The sequence below is a fragment of the Sus scrofa genome, chromosome 3 (genome assembly GCF_054392235.1).
Source record: "Sus scrofa isolate SSC_HxYL_T2T_F1_AM1 chromosome 3, Sscrofa_HxYL_maternal_Yorkshire_Landrace_v2.0, whole genome shotgun sequence".
In the NCBI taxonomy this organism is placed as follows: Eukaryota; Metazoa; Chordata; class Mammalia; order Artiodactyla; family Suidae; genus Sus; species Sus scrofa.
This window is the reverse complement of record NC_139385.1, coordinates 106,180,317-106,201,805: the sequence shown is the minus strand read 5'-3', so window position 1 is coordinate 106,201,805 and position 21,489 is coordinate 106,180,317. Positions and strand designations below refer to the sequence as shown.

The following is a 21,489-nucleotide window of genomic DNA, read 5'->3' as shown; positions in this document are numbered from 1 at the left end:
AGCCCCCTCCCCCAGCCTCACCTTCCTCCCGCTCGCTCTTCCTCGGCTCCTCCTCCTCGCCCCCTCCCTGCAGCCCTCGCGGGGAGTCAAGCTAGGGTGAGCCCGCAGGGCCGAGCAGCGGCTGCAGGCTGGGCGTGGGGCGCCGGAGCCCGCGGGCGGGCGGGCGGGGGCGCCGGGCGGGTGGCCCGCGATCGGGGGAGGCGCCTGGGCCCGCCCTCCTCTCGGGCCGAGCCTGGAGGGGGCCTGGGCCGGCGCGGGGCGGGGAGAGCCTCCTGGCCCCTCCCCTCCGCTGCCCTCCCCAAAGTTGCCGTCTCCCCGGGGGCCGGCCAGTCTTATGATCCAGCGGATCCTCCTGGGGAGGCCGGGCCGGGGAGAGGGCGCGGGCGCCGAACAGCGGGGGCAGCGGGCAGGCGCGGCGACCGGGGCCCGGGCGGGGATCCGGGCAGCGACCGAGGCGGCGGCAGCGCCCCGGGCCCGCCGCCCCTTCCCCTCGGGCAGGGGGAGCCGCTGCATGGGGCCGGGGGGGCGGCCCTGCTGCGCGGAGCGGCGGCGGCGGCGGCGGACCCCCCAGGCGGGCTGGGGCTGAGCCCGGGGCCGGGGCGGGGGCTCCGGGGGGACCATGCCCGGAGGCCGGCCGGCCGCAGCATGGCTCACGGGCCCGGCGCGCTGATGCTCAAGTGCGTGGTGGTCGGCGACGGGGCGGTGGGCAAGACTTGCCTACTCATGAGCTATGCCAACGACGCCTTCCCGGAGGAGTACGTGCCCACCGTCTTCGACCACTACGCAGGTAAGCCTCGGAAGTGCTGACTAAGGGGCCGCTCCCCGGGCCGGGAACTTTGGAGCAACTTTGGCTGAGCCCCCTAGCCGCCTCCCCTGCGCGCGCTCCCCGCCCCTCCCCCGCCGCGCCCTCCGCGGGGCGCCGGGCCCCACCCCCAGGCTTTCCCTCTGGCAGCCCCCCGCCTGCCGGATCCACCCCTCTTCTCACCCCCGACCCCAGTGCGGCGTCCCTACGCCCAGTACTTCCTAACCCCCTCTGTGCCCCGGGCCGACCTCGTTGACCTTCCTAGGGCCGCCTTCCTTACTTCCCAAAGCCCTGGGGGAGGAGGGTGAGGGAAACGTGGCTATGGGACTTGGGAAAAGAGATTGGGCAGCTGGGGCGCCACATCGCACCCCGGCCTCAGACCACTTCCCGGTGAGCCGGGCACAGGGGAAAAGGGGTGGCATCCCCGGAGGCGCGCCCGCGTGCCTCCAGCTGGGTTGGGAGAGGAGGGTCCGGGGGGGGGGGAACGAAACCGCCCCGAGCCTAGATAATTGTGAGCTTCTCTCCCCGCCCCCACTTCTGCCCTTGCAGTCAGCGTCACCGTAGGGGGCAAGCAGTACCTCCTGGGACTCTATGACACAGCCGGACAGGTGAGTGTCTGGGCTTCTGGCCGACACCCCCCTCCTTTTCCCCAATTCAAGACGGTTGCGAAGGGCCTTGGAAACTGTCTAGGAGCGAGGGTGTGTCTGCGAGGTTCCCTCTGGATCAAGTATCTCATTTTTTAAGTCAGCGAATTAGGAAAAGGAAAAAAAACAAAAAACAAAAAACCTTGGCAACATCGGGACCAGCCCACCCCACGTGAACCCCTGGGCTGAAAGTTTTTGCCTGTGTGTGCCTTCTGTCTGGTGCCTGGCGTGTGGGTCCCAACTCCTGTTGCAAAGTGGCAGTGGCCAATCCTGAAGCGCCCTTATTTTTAGTTGCGGATGACCAGGTCTCCCCTCACAGCCTTTGTCTGGTCCCTCATTGGTGAGTGGTCTGCCCGCCAGAGGAGCCTGATTGGTGGGAAATGGCATCATCTAATATGATGGGAAGGCATTTGGTCCTGGTTATGTTTATTACAACATCATTGCACTCTGGGACTCGAGTCCCTGAAAACGTAATTTGTGGTGTTACCAGAGGACCGCAGGGGAAAAAAAAAGAAAAGAAACAACCATCCAGCCACTCCCTGGGGCAGGGAGAGAAGGAAGGGTCAGGAGTTCAGTGTGAATCTTGGAGGAAGAGCTTTTTTTGTTGTTCCCTGGCAAGGCCAGGTGACTTTGTCTGGGTTTTCCTTGGGAGAGATTATTGTGCAGAAAGAAAATGCACCCTCCACCCGTCAGCCTCGGACCATTATTTGCAAATTAGAGGTGGCTTCTAAAGGATTAAGATCTCCTCTCTGTCTCTGTCCCAGCGCCACCCTCCTCCTAGACCCATTTTTGCTGTGGGCCTAAGATGATGTGTGTGATGAAGTTTTGCAAAATCCAGCCCTGTGATTAGACCTGAAAATGCAGGCAGAAGTTTCCACGTGTCGTCCAGACTTGAGATCTTGAGGACATGTGAGCTGCTGAGGGCCTTAGAGAGTGTCTTTAGGGGATGTCCATAGTAGAGTTTCCTTATCTGTAAGATGAAGTTTTAAAAATTCACACCATTCCCCTGGGCATATATGTTAGATGCTTAGCACTGAGTGTGGCACACACCAGGTAGGTCAATAAAGAGGAGCTCTCCTTTGTAGCTCTTCTAGATTTGGGTGTCAAAATTGTAGTTCCAGGTTAGTCTGACAAATGTCTTGTTGTGGGGGGGGGGGGCATCTTGATGCATCCCTCATTTCTATACTATGAAGTGATAGGAGCATCTGAGAACTGAGAAACCATTGGCAATATGAGATGCCTGAGGCCACCCCCTTTTGCCAAACTGACCCAGGTCGGTACAACCACTTCTTAGCTTTCCAAGGGTTGTTTTTCATTGCCTGCCTTGTACTTACTCTCATTACCAGCTAGGAAGAAGGGCAAGAGGCAGAACCCATTCAATCAAATAAGACCAACTTTTAAGCAGTATAGTTGATAAACAACAGGTTTATCAAATAAGACCAACTTTGAAGCCGTATGGTTGCTAAACAACAGGTTGAAATTATTGGCTGAAAGAAGAGCTTTTTGAGACTCATGTTGACTTTTAACTTCTCTCACTATGGCCTCTTCTTCCCTTTTCTTTGTTGCTTGTCACCGTGACCATTTTTTGACCACGAACTTTATTCAACAGGACGTGTGTATGTCAGAGCTGTTCTGTGCACATTCAAATCTGACTCATATTTACTGACTTCCTTCTGCCTATCAGGCCCGGGGCAGCCACATGCAAGGAGTATTTTCGCCCCTCAACAGCTCCATGAGATGAGTGATCCTCCCTCTTAGGCAGATGAGGAAACGAGGGCTCAGCGAAGCTGGGTTGCTGATCTAAAGTCACACAGCTCTTACGGAGTGTTGCTGGGATTTGGACACGGGTCTCAACCTGCTCTAGTTTGAAGTGGTTGTATACACGGGGAGCCACGGGAAGGGTTGCAATGCCACCTGGGTTGATAGGGTTGCGTGCCTGTCCGTAGACATGGTACCTGGGATCTTCACAGCCATTTGCTGAGTGGGGGTGGTGTGACACCCCTACAGAGGGGAGAACCCAGATTCAAGGAGCCATCTGCTGATTCCAGAGGAGATTGTAAGCTATATACCAAGTGATATCAACCTATTAGTAAGGTGTAAATATTACTGTTTTTACCCAATGGTGAGACACATACTCTGTTGGCCAAGACATATGTGAAGCCCACTTGATGTTTCTCCCAATGACTTAAGACATTTCTTTTGGGATCAAAGTTAGCAGGAATTCATTTTGTAGCATTCCAGGGTTTATTGCTAATAAGAAATCTTAGCAACATAATCATCAATGAGATTAAGTGAGGGCCCACTTTTCTCACTACCCAGCACTGTGCTAAGCACCTGGGGGTACATAAGAACAAATTTAAGGTAGGGATCTGCCATGGATGTTGACAACATAGGTGGACGCGTCTGAGTTGGATGCCTGTTCGTGTGTGTTGTTATGTAGGAGATTTGTGTTATATTTGGTCATGAAGACCTCATGCCTCTATGATTTGGTATCAGATTAATCTTACAATAATAATAATGATAAAGAAACATGTACACATGCGCATGTGTAGAGAGTCAATTTCAAGCTTGCTGGACAGCAGAGGAAAACCCATGGGCTCTGGAACCAAACAAACTTGGGCCCAGATCTCCACTTTGCTGTGCTGGTCCTGTGATTCTAGCTACATTATTAACCGTCTTTGTGATCTAGTAAAAATGTGGATAATTTGAATCTTTACTGCCGTGTTGTAGGCTGGCTTAAATTGTTGAATGTATGTCAAAGCAGCTGACACCGTTCTGCATTCATAGTAGATGTGGAATGAATGTTATGAGAGACTGTCAAGCTCCACCGTGGGCAGTTTTGGGTGGGTGGAGGGGAGGGGTCACAGGTGGAAGAGGGCAGCATATTATATCTGGAGTTACTAGAAATTCCACCAGGATGCCAGATCCTAGAGCCTTTGCAGCAGAGCTGTGGTGCCAGCTTTGTCCTTCATAGTTCCTACGGCCCTGCCCCTGGACCCACGGACACAGTCAAGTGCACCCTGCTTAAATGCCTTGTTGTGTCACATGATGTCCTTACTTCATCAGAACCTGCATCCCCAGTGATATAAGAAAAACTCTTTTAAAAAAAAGGAGCTGGAGTTCCATTGTGGCTCAGCAGTTAACAAACCTGACTAGCATCCATGAAGATGCGGTTTCAATCCCTGGCCTCACGAAGTGGCTGTCGTGTAGGCTTACAGCTACAACTCAGATTGGACCCCTAGCCTGGGAACCTCCATATGCTGCGGGTGCTGCCCTAAAAAAAAAAAAAAAAAAAGAAGAAGAAAAAAGAAAAAAAAGACAGAAAAACAGAGTTAGAATTTGAGAACCAGGCAGGATACGTAGGTTTTGGTTGATTCTACTTTGGGAGGTAAGAAGGGATAAGGAGGAAGCTCGTAGCCCTTTAAAATGTTCACCAGCCCACTTGAACACTCACTGTGTTTGAATGACAGCAACGGCACCTCTCCTGGGTTGGAACTCCTAGGCTGTGTGCTTACTCTTGGGGGTCTTCTTTGACCCCAGTCAAGTTCAAAGCCATAGGCAACAATGGCCCCATTTATATATTGAAGAAGCTATTAGGGAACTTGAAGAGATGGCTGTAGCGGATCACCTCTTGCCTTCCAGAGCAGACTCTGCTTCCCCTTAACCTCTGCTGCTATTGGCAGAGAGAGAGAATGTGTCAGGCAGTGTTAGTCCCCATCCCGTGCTCTGCCCGGGCACATCCCTCAGCACCCCCAGCGCACCAGCATTAGCCCCCTCTCTTGGTCCAGCCCCTGGGTGGCCCAGGAGCAGCCCAGACATTTTACTGCCGAGCATTTCAGAGTGGAAGTTGAGGGTGCTCCTTCCTCCTCCTGGGGCCTGCTGGAGGGGTCTGGCTTCCGGCCTGGGCCTCTTCTCCTTTCTTGCCCAGCTATCAGGGCTTTGGGGCTGGCTCAGTAGCAACCCCATGGTCTGCTCAGGGAGGGGCTGGAGGGGTGAGATTGTCCCTCCTGCCTCTGCACTGTTTGGAAGTGGGAAGAGCTCTGGCTCTGGCAGACGAGCCAGTGGGAGCTGCCTGGCAAGCTGCTCTTGAGCTGCGGGCTCCAGGCTGATCTCTTAATCCTTGGCAGGAAGGCAGGAACTTGATACCCTGAAGAGGGAAGGACGGATGCCCAGTTTATCCCAGGTCCCGGAATACCTACAGTCAGGAGGGTGAGTGTTGGGGGTGAGCTTGGGTTCCCTAGAGTTCCAGATTTAGCCACTGCCTCAGTGTGTGCAGGTCCACATGGGTGCTTCGGGGTTTACTGTTGCTATATCTGTTAACTTAAACACACACAAGTTCAAGGATGCATACAGGAGAACTATAAATATCTTTAACCCAGGTGTCGCCCAGGATTGGTTCAAGCGAGGTCTGTTTCTTACCTAACGTAGCCCAGCAGCTGTGGCTGCCTTGCAGGCCCTCTGGGTGCCCAGGGAAGCACTTCCCCTTCCGAAGGGAATCTCCAGAGAAGGCAGCCTGGGAATGCCCCGCCTTCACTGTTTCCTTGGGCAGTACCCAAGGGCCCATTGAAACGGGAAGGGGGGGAAAGCCCAGGGTTTTGCCTTCAGGCAGGCATCCTCACCAGAGCTTCCAGGGTAGACTTTTCCCAGATGAGGCAATTGAGAGTGGGTGGGCTTATGGAAACCAGACGGACACGTGATTAGGAAAAAGGTTTTCCTCCCTTTGGAGAGGCCTGCAGGGATCAGCAGTAGGCTCAGGAAATGCCCACTCACATCACCGAGGCTCCAGGCCCAGGCAGCCCCCACGTTGCATCCCTGAGGGGCCCAGGGAGCAGAGTATGGGGGGAGCCGTGGGGTTCCTTCCAGACACAAGGTGCAACAGGTGAGATGCTGGCACTGAGCATCCTGGTTTCCCTTAGTAACCTGCTGTAGATTTGTCATCTGTGCATTTCGCTAACCTTTTTAGAAGCTATTTATATCTCCAGCCTGCACCGCATCATAGAGAATGCTGATTTCCCCCTCTGCCTGGGGAAGGTGGATGCCCTTCGCGGGTTCCAAAGCTTTTGCAGTGGCGGAATGTGTCCCCACCTCTTGGCACTCTGATGTGGGCGTGGGCTGTGGCCCTCTGATCCATCTGGCTTCTCTACTTCTGTCACGATTCTCTTGAGGTTTGGTTGACATTTACGCTCGGGGAACCGAAGCTTCCCAGCAGGTGTATCAGGAACAGCGTTACAGGTGTGCGCAGATACCATCCACGGGGCTCCGGAGGGCAGGGCAGTGTGCAGCCTCCAGGGCGCTGGGCACAAGTAGTCCTTTCTCTGTGTGCCAGGATGTGAAAAAGGCGGGGACGCGTCCCTTGAAAGCTCAAGGATCAGAGGCCTTAAGAAGAAGTGGGTGTTTGCAGTTTGGTTGTGGAGTTATGATTTCAGGAGATGAGCCCTAAAGGTATGAAAATAAAACGAAGTGACTCTCCGTGAGCCCCAGGTGGGGCTATCGGTGTCTAGCAGTGGCACGCATTGGCAGCAGCTGGCACTGGGAGAAGCCTCAGGTACAGAATAGCGGGATGCAGGGAAGAGGAAAGAGAGGCCGTGATGAAGAAATGAAGCCTAGGGCCACATGGCTTTAAAATTTGTGCGCCTCAGCTGAATCTACGTTCACTCAGAGGGCTTGATTTTGCCCTAATTTGGCGCGCTTGGGTCAAGGAGCAGCTTTCCTTGCCCTCAGCAGTTTGCTGTTCCTCTTTTAGTTTCTGGCGGGCAGCTGCTTTGTGCAAGAAAGCGAGGGGAGGCTGCCAGGGGCGGCAGGGTGGCAGTGGTGGGTCATCAGAGCCCTTCCCAGCCTCCTGGCTCCCCTGCCTGCTGGCCTGGCTTTGTTCTCTCTAAGCTCCATGGGGACAGGCCACCGTGTCTCTTTTCCTCTGCCGCCCAGTGCCAGGTGCACAGTAGGCCTACAACAAATAAATATTCCTCAAATGGAGTTGATTCTCATTTGCCTGTCAACTCATTTTGGCTAAATGGTTAACCAAGACTAAGGTTATTGCTGTTCAAATAATAGCTTTCAGCACAACCCCTGTCTTGGGAAAAAAAAACCTTCGTCGAGTTTCTTTCTTTCTTTCTTTTTTTTTTTTTGTCTTTTGTCCTTTTAGGGCCGCATCCTCGCATACGGAGGTTCCCAGGCTAGGGGTCGAATGGGAGCTACAGCTGCTGGCCTATGCCACAGCCACAGCAACACAGGATCCGAGCTGCATCTGCGACCTATACCGCAGCTCATGGCAACACTGGATTCTTAACCCACTGAGTGAGGCCAGGGATGGAACCCACAACCTCATGGTTCCTAGTCGGGTTTGCTTCTGCTGCGCCACGACAGGAACTCCCCCTTTGTCAAATTTCAAAGGAGAGGCAGCCATGGAGGTAAGCAGCAGGCCAGCAGTGTCACCCCCCTACCCCCAAAACCTGGGGGCTTTTAGAGGTCACCAGTGGGCCATCCCCCAGTGCTGCCTCTCAGGGGCAGGCCTCCACATCTTTCCTGAGGCCTCTCCCTCTCAGGCAGCTTGGCAGTGAAAGTGTGAGTTTGGGGTTCTGCAGACCAGTCTTGAATCCCAGCTCCTCCCCTCTGTCGCTGTGAGACCATCAGCCAGCCAGCTTCTTCCCTCCCTGGAGACTGGGGCCGTGATGGTCACCTGGCAGGGTTGCTGTCAGGATTAGAGATGATGTGTAGGTGGCCCACATGGCCTGGCACTCAGTTGTGATGGTCCGGCCTGACTTTGGGGGGCTTCACCCCAGTGCATTTCCGCTTTGGTTGATTCAGCTCCTGCTCTGTGCTCCAGCCATTTGTGGTGGAAGAAAGGGGGCCGAGATGGCAGAAAGGTCCCCTCTGCAACGAGGAACGCTGCTCGCATGAAACCGAGCTCGCTGCACCGTCCCTGTTGAGAAGAGGGGGCAGGAACGAGCTTTTGGAAGATTCAGGCCGCAGGAAGAGATGGGAGGCACCTCGGTAGGCCCCCACATGGGACTGCCAGGTCCTCTTCCCAGTAAGGGCTCTGATGTCTCGAAATCTCAGTTTCCTTGTCCATAAAATGGGGGTTAGGAAATCAGATCAGAGCTTCCCAGCTTCTAGGTAACGGAGTTTCTCAGCCTCACGGTGGCTGGGTGCAACCTGCGATGGACAGCCCAAGGCTCAAGGTGTCCCTTGCAACCGGAGTGGTCTAACCGCAGTTACTTACCCCATGACCCCTCTGCGCCACTCACTGTGTGCTGAACCCACAGTCCCTTCTGTGTGTCATGAAGTCAAAGCTTGGGAAGTGTTGGACTAAACGAGGTCAGGCAGGCAGAGGGTCGTGGAGGGAAACAGCATGCGGTGTCCCAAATATGTGTCTCTTTATGGTACCTCGGGTCCTTGCTCTCGGTGTCCACATGTGGAGTAGGGATGATAACTAAATTATGGGGTTTTTCACTTGGTAACTGACAACTTAGTAATTAGAGAGAGATTAATCGGGTGTTGTTTGCTTGTTGATTTTAATAGAAAGAACAGAATGTGGGGGGGAGGGACCTTTATTATTGTTGCTGGTTCATTTCCAGGAACTGGTGGGAGTAATAGCCTGGCCACTTCCCTCCCAATCCCCAGACTTGCCAGCCCTTCTCCGACCCAGGGTAGAATGGGGTGTGTGTTTGGGGCGGGGGGGGGGAGGTTCGTAATGATGCTCTTGTCACTGAGTAGCCTGTTTACAGGGTGCAAAGCATGTGGTACTGGACGCCTCCATGAGGCCTCTCACCTGCTTCGTGGGCAAAGGAAGCAGGTGGTGGCTGCCTCATTGGCAGGTTCAGGGAGGTTAACTGACTCGTTCAGTCGGACCACACAGCTGGGAACAGGCAACACCAAGATGGGAGGTCAGACTGCCCAACTCCAAGGCCTGGGTGCTTTATGTGAAAGCACTCCTGCAGATCAACTTGAGGGTGTGAATATGTGTCCTTTACATCATTGTGATATGGTGTCGTTGACTATTTCATGTAAAAAGTGCATTCGGGGCACATTGCTTTCCTGGATGGAAGAGTTGGGAAATGGTGTCTATAGATGGGACACTAGGGGCTGCTGCTAAAGTGGCTCCTGAAAGTGGGCCCCACCCCATCCCCACCCTGGGAGTTTAAGGGTTGTTTGTGCATTTGTTCATTAATCCCCACTTGCTGAAAAAGAGACCCTCCCCCTGGGTGGTGCTGGTGCAGGTGTCACCTCTTCTCCCTAATGAGGACCAGGATGTGCTTTGTGAACATGTGCTGACTCCTCAGGCCACCGAGGCAGGACTCCTGCCCCTTGGCATTGTCATTCCTGCTCTGCCCACCAGCCCTGACTTGACCTGAAATTGTGGAGGCTGCTGGGCAGGGCTGCTGCAGCCCGCAAATGGCAGGTGTCTTTTCTGTCCCAGAGGGGTGCCCCCAGGCTTTTCTTTTCTCCCTTTTAGAAAGCTAGAAAGTTTTCATATTTAGATAAAAACAGCCATTTTCAACCTATTTGTCTCTCTTCCTTCGGGTTATACCCCGGATACCCACCCAAAGACTTCCTCTGCCACCTGCTCCTCATTTTGCCTGCCTTCCTGAGCATCCTGTTGACACCACCTCCACATCCTCCTGTCTGGGCTGGGTCCCACTGGGGCTGTCAGGACTAGATGAAAACAGTTAGTCAGTCAGCAAACATTCCCCTAGCATCAAATCTGGGTTGGTACCTGTGCCAGGGACAGGGCTGATCAGACAGGTCAGGCCTAGGCCCTGCCCCCAGGCACTCACAGTCCAGTGATGTGGGGAGGGGAGTAAGTTTCATCGGGGGCACAGAGGAGGCCAGGTTCTGTCCTTCCCAGGAGATGCACTCCTAAGAACAAAGCTGCCCAAGGCTGTCCAGGTCGATTTTAGGTGGAGAAAGTGCTCAGGTTGGATTTTTTTTTTTTGGTCTTTTTAGGGCTATACCCAAGGCATATGGAGGTTCCCAAACTAAGGGTCAAATCAGAGCTATAGCTGCCAGCCTACACCACAGCCCCAGCAACTCGGGATCCGAGCTACATTTCAACCTACACCACAGCTCACGGCAACACCGGATCCTTAACCCACTGCACAAGGCCAGGGATCAAACCTGCATCCTCATGGATGCTAGTCAGATTTGTTTCCACTGAGCCACGATGGGAATCCTCAGATGGGATTCTTACTAGATACTCAGCAAGGCTCGGAATTTCTGCACTGATTCTCAGATGTGGTCCTGGAACCAACATGCATGGCCTAGGAACGTGTTCGAAATCCAGACTTTTAGGCTTCACCCCAGACCTCCTGAATCAGAACCTCTGGAACATCTCTGGTATAACAGGCCCTTCAGGTGATTGCGAAACCGATTGAGATGTCAGAGCCACCAAGTTAATAAATCGTTGTGAACTTCATGTGCATCCTCTTAGCAAGCTGCCCCTCTGCCTCCCCTGCCCCAACACATACACACCCTGCACCCTGCATACCGCACCCGCTGTGCGTTCCCGACTTACACGCTGTCTCCAGAGGGCCGCACGCGTCACGTATTCATCTCTTAACTTCTGCCCATCCAAACACACGTCCACACACCCGCATCTCTAGTTCTTTACACGTGGTTGGGACATTCCATTATGTCGGCATGAACCGAATCATTCAGCCTCCAGTCTGCCTTCCTCGTGTGCCCAGTGGAGATGGGGCCAAGGCAGTCGCAGGAGAAATTGGAAGCAGAACTTCTGAAGCTGCCCTTGGCTCCAGTGGTATACCGTCTGGCCCAGAGCTGTGCACACAGTAGGCTCCATGGGCTATTCCTTGATGAAGCCAAATGCCGAGCCACATTCTCCCCTGTATGTTACGCAGCCAGACAGATTTGAGGCACAGGCCCCGCTCTATTCACTGTAGCCGAGGTTAGCACTTTGGGAGGTGACAGGCCTGCCCCTGAGGACAAGGCTGGTTTGGTTTGTGCTAAATTAGTTCCAAAGCAACAGATGGGCAGGGACGTCCCTTTGTATTAAAACTCCCCAGGCAGGTCACTGGGAGAGACACCCTTCTTGGCAGTAACTACCTCTCCGGCTGACCACGGCTTTCTGGGAACCTGTCTTCTTGGCCTCCTCCTCCTCCCCCTCCAGTCTCCTGCCCTCCTCCCCACTTTTCAAGTCCTCCTTCCTTCCTTTCTTCCTTCATCCTTCATTCTCTCTTACTTTTTTCCCGACTTCTTTTCAAAACTTGGTCCAGTCTAGAAAAAGCATCCTCTTTCAAATGGCCGGATGGTTGGGATTTTTAAATGTGTTGGCTCAAACGATGCCCCCTCTAAGGGCTGTCCCAAGAGAAAGCGTTTCATTCGATTGTCTAGCTCAATTAAAATTCCCTTTACCCCAGCTTAATTTTCCAAAGGCTGTCCTTCCCAACGAGCTGGTTTAGAGCTCACAAGGAAGGTGTTTCTGGTAGCCTCCTTGGCTCTGGAGGGATGGGGAAGGGACCTGAGGTGAGAGGGGTCCCTACTTTCTTCAGACAGGGGCTTTGTCCAGCAGAAGGGAACTTATGGTCTTCATCCAGCTTGCAGGAAATAAGACCGTCCTTCTGAGGCTGAGGGATCCCAGGAACTCCTCTGAAACACCAGCGCTCTTCAGCTTGAGCCCCTTTGCATTTCAACTGAGAAAATTGTCCATAGGCTACAGTCTCACATTTTATTTTAATTTATTTTCCTTTTTTTTTTTTTTTTTTTTAGGGCTGCACCCATGGCATATGGAAGTTCCCAGGCTAGGGGTCAAATTGGAGCTGCAGCTGCCAGCATATGCCACAGCCACAGTGACATGGGATCCCAGCCACTTCTGCAACCTACACCACAGTTCACGGCAACACTGGATCCTTAACCCACTGAGCGAGGCCAGGGACAGAACCCACATCCTCATGGATATTAATTGGATTCTTAACCCACTGAGCCACAACAGGAGCTCCTAGCATTTCATTTTAAATGTAAGATCTTTACTCAGCACGCAGATCGTTAAGTCCCCAGAGAGGTCCTGCATGTGGCACATACCGCTTAGCACAATCTTCCCAACCAGGTGTATGCTGGATTTGGGAGAATCCGTCACAAAGATGATCATGGAAAGAACTTTTCCCTTGTCTTTGCCTCACCTCCACATTGACTTTCTCATCAGCTCATTTTAAAGGGGATTCTCTGATCTGTCTGGACATTACCGAAGGTCTTTAAAATCGGTTATAGGTGGTCGTTGTAATGCATTGCCCTTCGAGACACAGTAGAACTCATTTCTTAACTCAGGGAGCCCATTAGCAGAAAGGCTGCCAGGTCTGTTGGGATGAAATATTGACCAGGATGTGGGCTGTCGTACAGCAAATCTGTATCTATAGGATTCCTTCAATGTGCTTTATGTGAGGCGTCTCTCTGTTAAAAGCAGGGGGCCGGCGAGCAGTGAATGGGCTGACTTGCTCCTTGTGAATGAGGGCTGCCCACTGCCCTGGTGGAGCCCTGACATGCTGCTGTCCAGTCTGACAAGAGCAGGGCAGAGTGGAAGCATCAGCGTCTAGGCAAGCTGATGTTATCAACAAAGCGATTCCTCAGAAATTCCTTGTGGGCTAGACTGCTTGACGTGTAAGCTCTTTTTTAAAAATTAAAATGGCAATTCTTCTTATTCAGTGGATTTCATATATTCACAAAGTTGTGCAAGCATCACCACTGTTTAATTCCAGAACATTCTCATCATCCCCCAAAGAAACCCTGTACCCATTAACATTCATTCTCTGTTTTCCCCTCCCCCCAGCTCTTAGCCAGCGCTAATCTACTTTTTTTGTCCCTATGGATTTGCCTGTTCTGGAGATTTCATATAAATGGACTCCTACAACGTGTGGCCTTTGTGTCTGGTTTCTTTCACGTAGCATCGTCATGTTTTCAAGGTTCATCCATGTTGTAGAATGTATCAATACTTCATTTCTTTTGGTGGCTGAATAATCCTTGTCTGCGCTTTTTATTCCTTTTCATCAGTCTTCACTTCATGGACATTCTTCTCAAGGCCCTGAGAATTTTCTGGATTGTAAGGCAGAACGTGAAGTTCACGTACTTCTGGTGCTGTCTTTGCCCCTTTTCCAGGTTGGGATGGGGGCTGGTCTCCCTCTGCCCTTCCTGCGTTCTCGTTCTCTCTCTGCCTCTGTTCATAGTCCCCAGCCCCAGCCCCATCCACACCCTTTTTATCTTTATTCATCAAATATGTGAGTGTCTGTTAAATACAGGTGAGGCAAGGAACATCAAGACCCATCAGATAGGGTTCTTCCTCTGTAGAAGCTTAGAGTCCATTGAGAAGAGCAGATGTATACAGATTATCAAAATGCAAGCAGAAAATGGAACGTGCCCCAAAAAGGTAAAGCGTGAGAAGTGTCCTAAAGGTGCCTCGATGCTGGGCTGCTTGCCTAGAGCCTTCCAGAGAGCTCGGGCCTCAGTGGGGCTGTCAAGACTCAGAAACTTGATTTTGCAGTGGCACTCACACATCCTCAGGTCTGCGAGTCTCATTTGCGTTAACTCAGAGATCCGGATATAAATAAGGTTGTGGAAAGATTACATGACCATTTTGTGGAAAAATGGACACAAGCCATAGACCAGTAAATAGCTCACAAAGAAGAAAAGCAAATAGCCAATAAACACAATATTCAAGGATATGCAAATAAAAACTTTTTTTTTCGCTTATCAAATTGGACAACATGGGAAAAATGGATAAGGGAAAGCGAATGCTCTATGCACCATTCAGTAAAATGTGACACATCCATTTGGAGGTTGATTTGTCAAAGACGCTTAAATTTTTGATCATCTAGTCTTACGAATTTATGCCCAGGAAACATTCCGTGTACACAGAGATTTGTATAAAATGATATTCTTCACAGAAGTATTTGTAACAGTGATAAATTATAAACAACGCATAGTAAAAAAGGATTTGTTAAATAATAGGATGATGTGCATTAGAATAATCACAGCCATTAAAAACTGCTTTCAACAAGTATTTAAAGATATTTGGAAAGGCTATTGGTGTGTTAAAAAAGAAGGAATCAAAACTATATACAGCATGATTTCAACTTTGAAAAGTATGTATATGTATAATGTGTAAGAAAAAATTGGAACAAAATTGTCAAAATGTTGAAGTGGTTGGTGCTAGGTAGTGATATTGAATATTTTTAGAAATTTATTTCTTTATACCTTATTCTGTTTTCCTCCAATTAAATAAAATGTCACTTTATTTTTTTAAATTTATATGTGCAGATGGCTTAAAGACTTAACAGTTCTATAGGATCCTGTTATGAAGAAACCAAACATCCTTCTCCACTTCCCTACGGAAAACTCCTTTTCCACTCCCCCAAGACAACCGCTTTCCACTCTTAGCTGTTCATTTTGGTAAAGAAATATCATCTGTTGACCTCACACCATGAATGATGAGGCTTTAGCTCTCTTTCAAACATATCTTCTACTTCCTATCCACCCCATCCCCAGTAGCTATATTGTAATTTCTGTTTGATTACTGATCAGCAGTTTTATTTTTATCACTGTGTTAGCACAGCTGAGCCATATAGTGTACTATAATTATTTTTCCCTCTTTGTACCACTTTTGTTTCCTTTGAGTTACTAATTATCTTGTTTCTTCCCTTGCTTAGTTTTCCCTCCATGTCTCTTTCATCCTAAACTTGTCTTTCCAGGCATTTCAGCATATCAAGTATTCTGTTATTTTCTTCTTGGAGCCATCCCTCATGAGGCTGCTGACCTGCTCCAGTCTGGGCTAGTTGCCTCTACCCTGCTGCACAGCTGTCATCCTGGGATTTTCCTTCATCATTATTGGGAGTCCCTTGGCTCTAGCTCTTCTAGTAGATCCCTGGTTTTTTTTGTTTGTTTGTTTGTTTGTTTGTTTGTTTTGTTTTTGGTGTTTTCGTTTTGTTTTGTTTTTTTGTCTTTTGTCTTTTTAGGGCTGCACCCGAGGCATATGGGTGTTCCCAGGCTAGGGGTCTAATCGGAGCTGCTGCTGTTGGCCTGTGACAGAGACAGCAACACCAGATCCCAGCCGCATCTGCGACCTACACCACAGCCCACGGCAATGCCGGATCCTTAACCCACTGAGTGAGACCAGGGATGGAACCCGCAACCTCATGGTTCCTAGTCGGATTCGTTTCGCTGCGCCACAATGGGAACTCCAGTAGATCCCTGTTTTTGTTTTTCCTGTCCTCATGCTTTATTTCCTCATTTTGGTAGAGTGTATATTTTATCAGTTTCCTGAGAAAAGGCACATTGTAGGCAAATCTTTTCGTACTTGGTATATTTGAATATGTTTTTGTTTCCTTCCTATATGATTGACAGTTTGAAAATAGATTTGGAAATCATTTTTTCCAGAACTTTGAGGGCATTGCTCCATTATCTTCCAGCTTCAGTTTATGCTGTAAAAAAGTGTGATGCGGAGTTCCCGTCATGGCTCAGTGGTAACAAACCTTATTAGTATCCATGAGGACGAGGGCTCAATCCCTGGCCTTGCTCAGTGGGTTGAGGATCCGGTGTTGCCATGAGCTGTGGTGTGGGTCAGAAATGTGGCTCGGATCCTGTGTTGCCATGGCTGTGACTTCGCCTACGTGTGTTGTGGTGTAGGCCGGCAGCTGCAGCTCCCATTTGACCCCTAGCCTGGGAACTTACATATGTTGCAGGTGTGGCCCTAAAAGTACAAAAAAAAAAAAAAAAAAAAAAAAAGTCTGCTGTCCATCTGATCCTGAATTCATTATCGTGAACCTGATTTCCTCTCTGGAATTTCACATTCATGGTCTTTAGGGTAGGGCCCAGCTGGTTTTGGTTTGAATATCTTCTCTGATGTCCCTGAGGCTATTCATGGTAGGTTTTTGAGGGTTTTGTCTCCCCACATGGTCTCTTGTTTTGATCTCTGACTTTTGTGGCAGTCCCTCAGGTGTCCACTCACATTTATGAAAGTGGAGCTGCAGAATGTGGGAAGCTCTGCATAGGCCTGGATGTCTCTGGCCTTTACTGAGACATCCTCTGCTTCTCAGCCTCAGCACCATTGATATCTGCGGCTGGGTATTTTGTGGCGGGTGCTGTTCTATGAATTGAGGATGCTTAGCAGCATCTCTATTGTCTTCCTCTTAGCTTCCTGTAGCTCCCCACTCCCGTCATGATGATCCAGAATGTCCCAGACAGTGCCCAGTGTTCCCCTTGGGGCAACATCAGCCTTTGCTTCTTCGACCTCTCTTTGAGAACCACTGCTGTGGGATGATTTGTCTGGGCCCTTTTCATTTGGGAACTTGGTCCTTCCTCTTGTGCTGGTCATATTCCCCAGAAAAGAAGCTTCCACTCTGCTGTCTGAGGGGTTCCTGCTGGGCTGCCACTGTTGTGGGGGGTGAGCAGAGGAAGCAGGGGGAGGATCTCAGTTCTCAGGGAACCCTGGCCTGTGTGTTCAGTATGTTCACCTGGGCCCTGTGTCCTCACACCCAGGGAACCCTCTATTCTGCCCTTCCCAGGGAATACACATCCTCTGTCTTTTGTCAGATGGTGGTGATCGTGGTACAGAACGGGGTCGGGGATGTAACTGCTTCATAAGCAGCTCTCAGTCTGATTCCACCTTTAACCCACTTTCAGAACACACTGCTCCAGTTCCCACACCTTTGGGGCTTCCGTTGTGCAGAACAAGGTGTTTCTTAACTTTCCCCCCATTGCTGGCCCAGGATTTGGCTCCTAGGGTCTGTGAAATCAGTTCCTACTTGTTCTTTTGCCCTAGCTTCTAAAATTGCGTGGCTGTTGTTTCCTTTCCTGCTTGCTTTGTCTTTTGGCTTTGTGCCTTTTTTAAATAAAGAAATTATTCTCCATGTCGGGGGATTTTGGAGAGATCAGAGATAGATGCATGTGTTCAGTTGTCTGGGGTTTAACTGAATTCTTCCCCAATTTTTTAATAATTAAAAAACATAAATATGAAGAGCCCAGTTTCAGTGGTAGATACTTTAAAGTACCTATTATCCAGTGTACCTTTCCTTAGCATCAAAGTACCTGGGAAAAGGAATTCATTAGAAGCTTTCTTGGTATTCAGGCTTTGAAGCAAAAGGTCTTAGAGGAGATTTAAATTTTATCTGGATCGGCTGTTCCCATCATGGCACAGCGGAAACGAATCCCACTAGGAACCATGAGGTTGCGGGTTCGATCTCTGGCCTTGCTCAGTGGGTTAAGGATCCAGCATTGCCGTGAGCTGTGGTGTAGGCCAGCGGTTACAGCTCCTATTAGACCCCTAGCCTGGGACCCTCCATATGTCATGGGTGCTGCCCTAAAAAGACAAAAGACAAAAAAAGAAAATAAAAATTTATCTGGATCCTGGAATCACATGATAAACTATCCCTTCCATGTGAGAGCTCAGCTTTTTAGTGTCCAAGATCGGCATGTCCACCAGGTCCAGCATCTTACCCCTGGGCAACGCTGGATGGACAGTAATATTCTAACTGTGCACTTTCTTCTTTGCTGAACTCTATTTAGAGTCTGTATAGATGATGACTTTTCCGTCAACCTTTTTCAGACAGGCCAAAATATACTCGATTATGTTTCAGCTTCCTGTAGGTACATTTTGGTCACCTTGATTAGATTCAGGGTTTGGTTTTTTTTTTTTTTTTTTTTTTTTTTTTGTCTTTTTGCCATTTCTTGTGCCGCTCCCGTGGCATATGGAGGTTCCTAGGCTAGGGGTCCAATCGCAGCTGTAGCCGCCAGCCTACGCCAGAGCCACAGCAACGCGGTATCCAAGCCGTGTCTACAACCTACACCACAGGTCACGGCAACAACGCAATGCCAGATCCTTAACCCACTGAGCAAGGCCAGGGATCGAACCCGCAACCTCATGGTTCCTAGTCGGATTCATTAACCACTGCGCCACGACAGGAACTCCTAGATTCAGGTTTTTTCAAGCATCTTGGTCCTCTCTTAGTAATGACCCATATTGCGGAAGACTAATAACCATCATGGTTTCCTTCTCATGAATTTAATTCTCAACGTGTAGCCTACATCAAATTACTGGGGTGCCCCACTATTGTCCCCCTATGTGTATTAACAACACCTCCAGGTATTAATGGCATTGGGAGACAGGAAGGAACAGTTCCAGCTCTAGGAATGGTGGGTGGAGGCTTGGGACAATTTTTCTAGGTGAGGAGGTGGCAGGAGGGTGTGGGTTTTGGGGGGAGAGGGGACATAGGTACGACAGAGTGTTCCATGAAGCCTTTTCTTGTCTTCCTGAGGTGGACATATTCCCTCCTGTGAATTCCCGTGGCACCTAGCAGATAGAGCTCTTGTCATTAATCTCATGCCTACATTGGAGGCCTTCTTTGGATCTGTTTATCCCATTTAGTCACAACAATGACCTGCTCTAATGGATGAGAACACAGAGACACTGAAATGACTTGCAGGGGTTACATGCACGCAAGAGGCAACACAGGACCTCAGCCCAGGCCCACTGGTTCCAGACCCCGAAGTCATTATTCTAGTTAGTGACTTCCCCCTGCTGCCAGCGTCTTACTAGATGGCTTAACTAAGCTAGTGGCTCTCTGAACGGAGATGTGTGCTGTTCGCTTTTCCAGGAAGCACATAACATGGACTGTTTTGCATAATGAATCATTTTTATCGAGTATTCACAGGGTACACAATGGGAGTCAACGTGACGGGCCGTAGGCTTGGATAGGACTCAGCTTCGTGGGTAACACAGGGCAGGGCCGAGAACAGGAACCTTCGGGTTTTAACCAGACTGTAAGGTTCACAACCCTATGGTTGAAAACCACCCCCACCCCCGCTCTGACTGGCCCAACTGCCCCCAGCCTCCGTTTAACCAGCGTGTCATTGGCTGGGGCTCAGCTGCTGCCCACTACACCAGATGGGGGTGACAGCTCCTGTCCCAGCGCTACCTCCAAGGGCTTTAAGAGAATCCACAAAAGAGAGTGGACATTCAAAACTACTGGAATGACTGGTGTTTTTCTTGCAGAGGTTTCCTCATCTGCCTGTAGTGTTGCTTCTCATTGATCGTGTCTCCCTGGCTCTCAGTTTGTTTTGGTCATTGGCACGTCTTCCTAGCCAGGTGCTCTACAGTGAGCAGTCGGCTCCTGGATCGGTTGAGCTTCTGAGAGCACAGGGATGCTGGTGCAGACACGGGTCCAATGAATGTTTTACAGGCAGCCACTGAAGCTGCCTGTGCTGCGTGCAGCACCAGGCCATGAGGGCTGGGTGGCCACATCAAAGTCTGTGTGATCTTGACTCTTTTTCACATCTCAGTTCTCGTTAACCATTGTTTTAAAAAATACCCTGGGGGTATATCCGTTTAGCTATATTTTCAGTTGTTTTAATAAAATCCATGATTTCAGTTCTTACCTGACATGTAAACATATGCACTTAATAAGGGGTCCGGGGAGTTCCTGCTGTGGCTTAGTGGGTTACAAACTCCACTAGTATCCACGAGGATACAGGTTCGAGCCCCGACCTTGCTCAGTGGGTTAAGGATCCAGTGCTGCCATGAGCTGTGGTATAGGTCACAGATGTGACTTAGATCCTGTGTTGCTGTGGCTGTGGTGTAGGCTGGCAGCTGCAGCTCCGATTAGATCCCTAGCCTGGGAACTTACATATGCTGTGGATACGGCCCTAAAAAGCAAAAAAATAAAAAATTAAAAAAATAAGGGAGCCAAACTTCTCAGTGTGTTTTTCACAAAGGTGATTTTACCCTCAGTCCTCATTTTCCACCTGTTTATTCCTCTGAATCAAACTGAATGGAGGAGCGATGCCGAGTGTGGTGATAAGCTCGAAGCCACCATGCGGGATTCACACCTTAGCGCACTTAAATTTTCCGCAGTTAGTCCATTTTATAGATGTAGGAAACAGAAACAATAGGTAACTTGCCTGAGGCCGCTTAGCCAGTAAGATTCAAAGATTTAAAAGGTCTGTGCCCAAAGCCTGTGGCCTCCCACTTGCTTAAAACTAAGGAGCCACAACTCTGGTGGTGGCCGGCGGCTGCAGCTCAGATTCAACCCCTAGCCTGGGAACCTCCATCTGCCACTGGCGTGGCCCTAAAAAAACAAACAAAACAAAACAAAACTAAGGAGCCACGAGGGTCCTAAACTAGCTGTGAGATCGACCTTCCTGTGTCACTTCCGCCCTACTCTCTTGTGACTTTTTGGTCAAGTGATGCATTTCTCTGAGCCTCCACTTCCTCATCAGTAAAGCAGGAGCTGCCCTATGTCCTAGGCTAGGAGTGGTGGAGGTTCAGTGGAATCGTCGGGCTAGTGTGGATGAAGGAGCAAGGCGCCGTGTGCTGCGACGTGGAGTAAGGCTAGAGTAATAGGGTACGGTGACTCATTAAGCCTGGGAAAGAGCTCTGCTGGGAGCCTCCTGGAGTACCACAGTGCCAGAAGCTGGAGGGGAGAAGATGACGTGGGTGATGCAGAACAGGCGGGGTGGGGGCAGGGGTATAACACATGCACGAAGAGGGTAAGCGTGCTCCGCAGGGTGAAAGCATGTCCCGGTGATTAATGCAGGTCCTGGGCAGCGGATGGCTTGGGTATTTCTGCCAGGGACTCCCTGCCAGGCAACGGTATTTCTGCCATGTGCAGGCATCTCTCTGAATTTCCAAGAAATCTGTGTGTGTTATTGCATGCATGTGGGTGGGTACCCACAAGGTCCCAGCTTTGCACATTTGTGGACCTGTGTGTATTTTCCTTCAATTAGGGTGAAATTCATACAACATGAAATTAATCATTTTAAAGTATGCGATTCAGTGGCATTCAGTACATGCACGCTGTTGCACAACCATCATCTCTGTCAACTTCCAAAACCTTTCCATCACCCCACCAGGAGTTGTATGTACTTTCTTTCTTTCTTTTTTTTTTTTTTTTTTTTGGCCACCCCACGGCCTATAGAGTTCCCAGGCCAGGGATCAGATCTGAGTCATAGCTTCAACCTATGCCACAGCCTCGGCAACACTGGATCCTCTAACCCACTGTGCAGGGCTGGGGATCAAACCTGTGTCCTGGCGCCATGGTGTTGCCACTG

At 50.3% G+C, this 21,489-nt stretch overlaps 2 protein-coding genes across 10 annotated transcripts in view; one reads left to right on the top strand and one right to left on the bottom strand.

Moving 5' to 3' along the window:
- The window catches only part of ATP6V1E2 (ATPase H+ transporting V1 subunit E2), a 61,908-nt gene extending 61,287 nt beyond the window's left edge, over positions 1–621 (bottom strand). For 6 of the 7 annotated variants that reach the window (XR_002342727.2, XR_002342726.2, XR_002342731.2 and 3 more), the window contains exon 1: positions 22–621. The gene's annotated coding sequence lies outside the window, so the exon portion shown is untranslated. The remainder of the gene's footprint in view (positions 1–21) is intronic. The other variant, XM_013996175.3, reaches the window with a different exon arrangement.
- The window catches only part of RHOQ (ras homolog family member Q), a 42,083-nt gene continuing 20,922 nt past the window's right edge, over positions 329–21,489 (top strand). For 2 of the 3 annotated variants that reach the window (XM_005662575.4, XM_005662574.4), the window contains exons 1-2: positions 329–787; positions 1,352–1,410. In XM_005662575.4, the coding sequence (XP_005662632.1) occupies positions 646–787; positions 1,352–1,410 (201 nt within the window). In that variant the 5' untranslated portion in view covers positions 329–645. The remainder of the gene's footprint in view (positions 788–1,351; positions 1,411–21,489) is intronic. The other variant, XM_021087559.2, reaches the window with a different exon arrangement.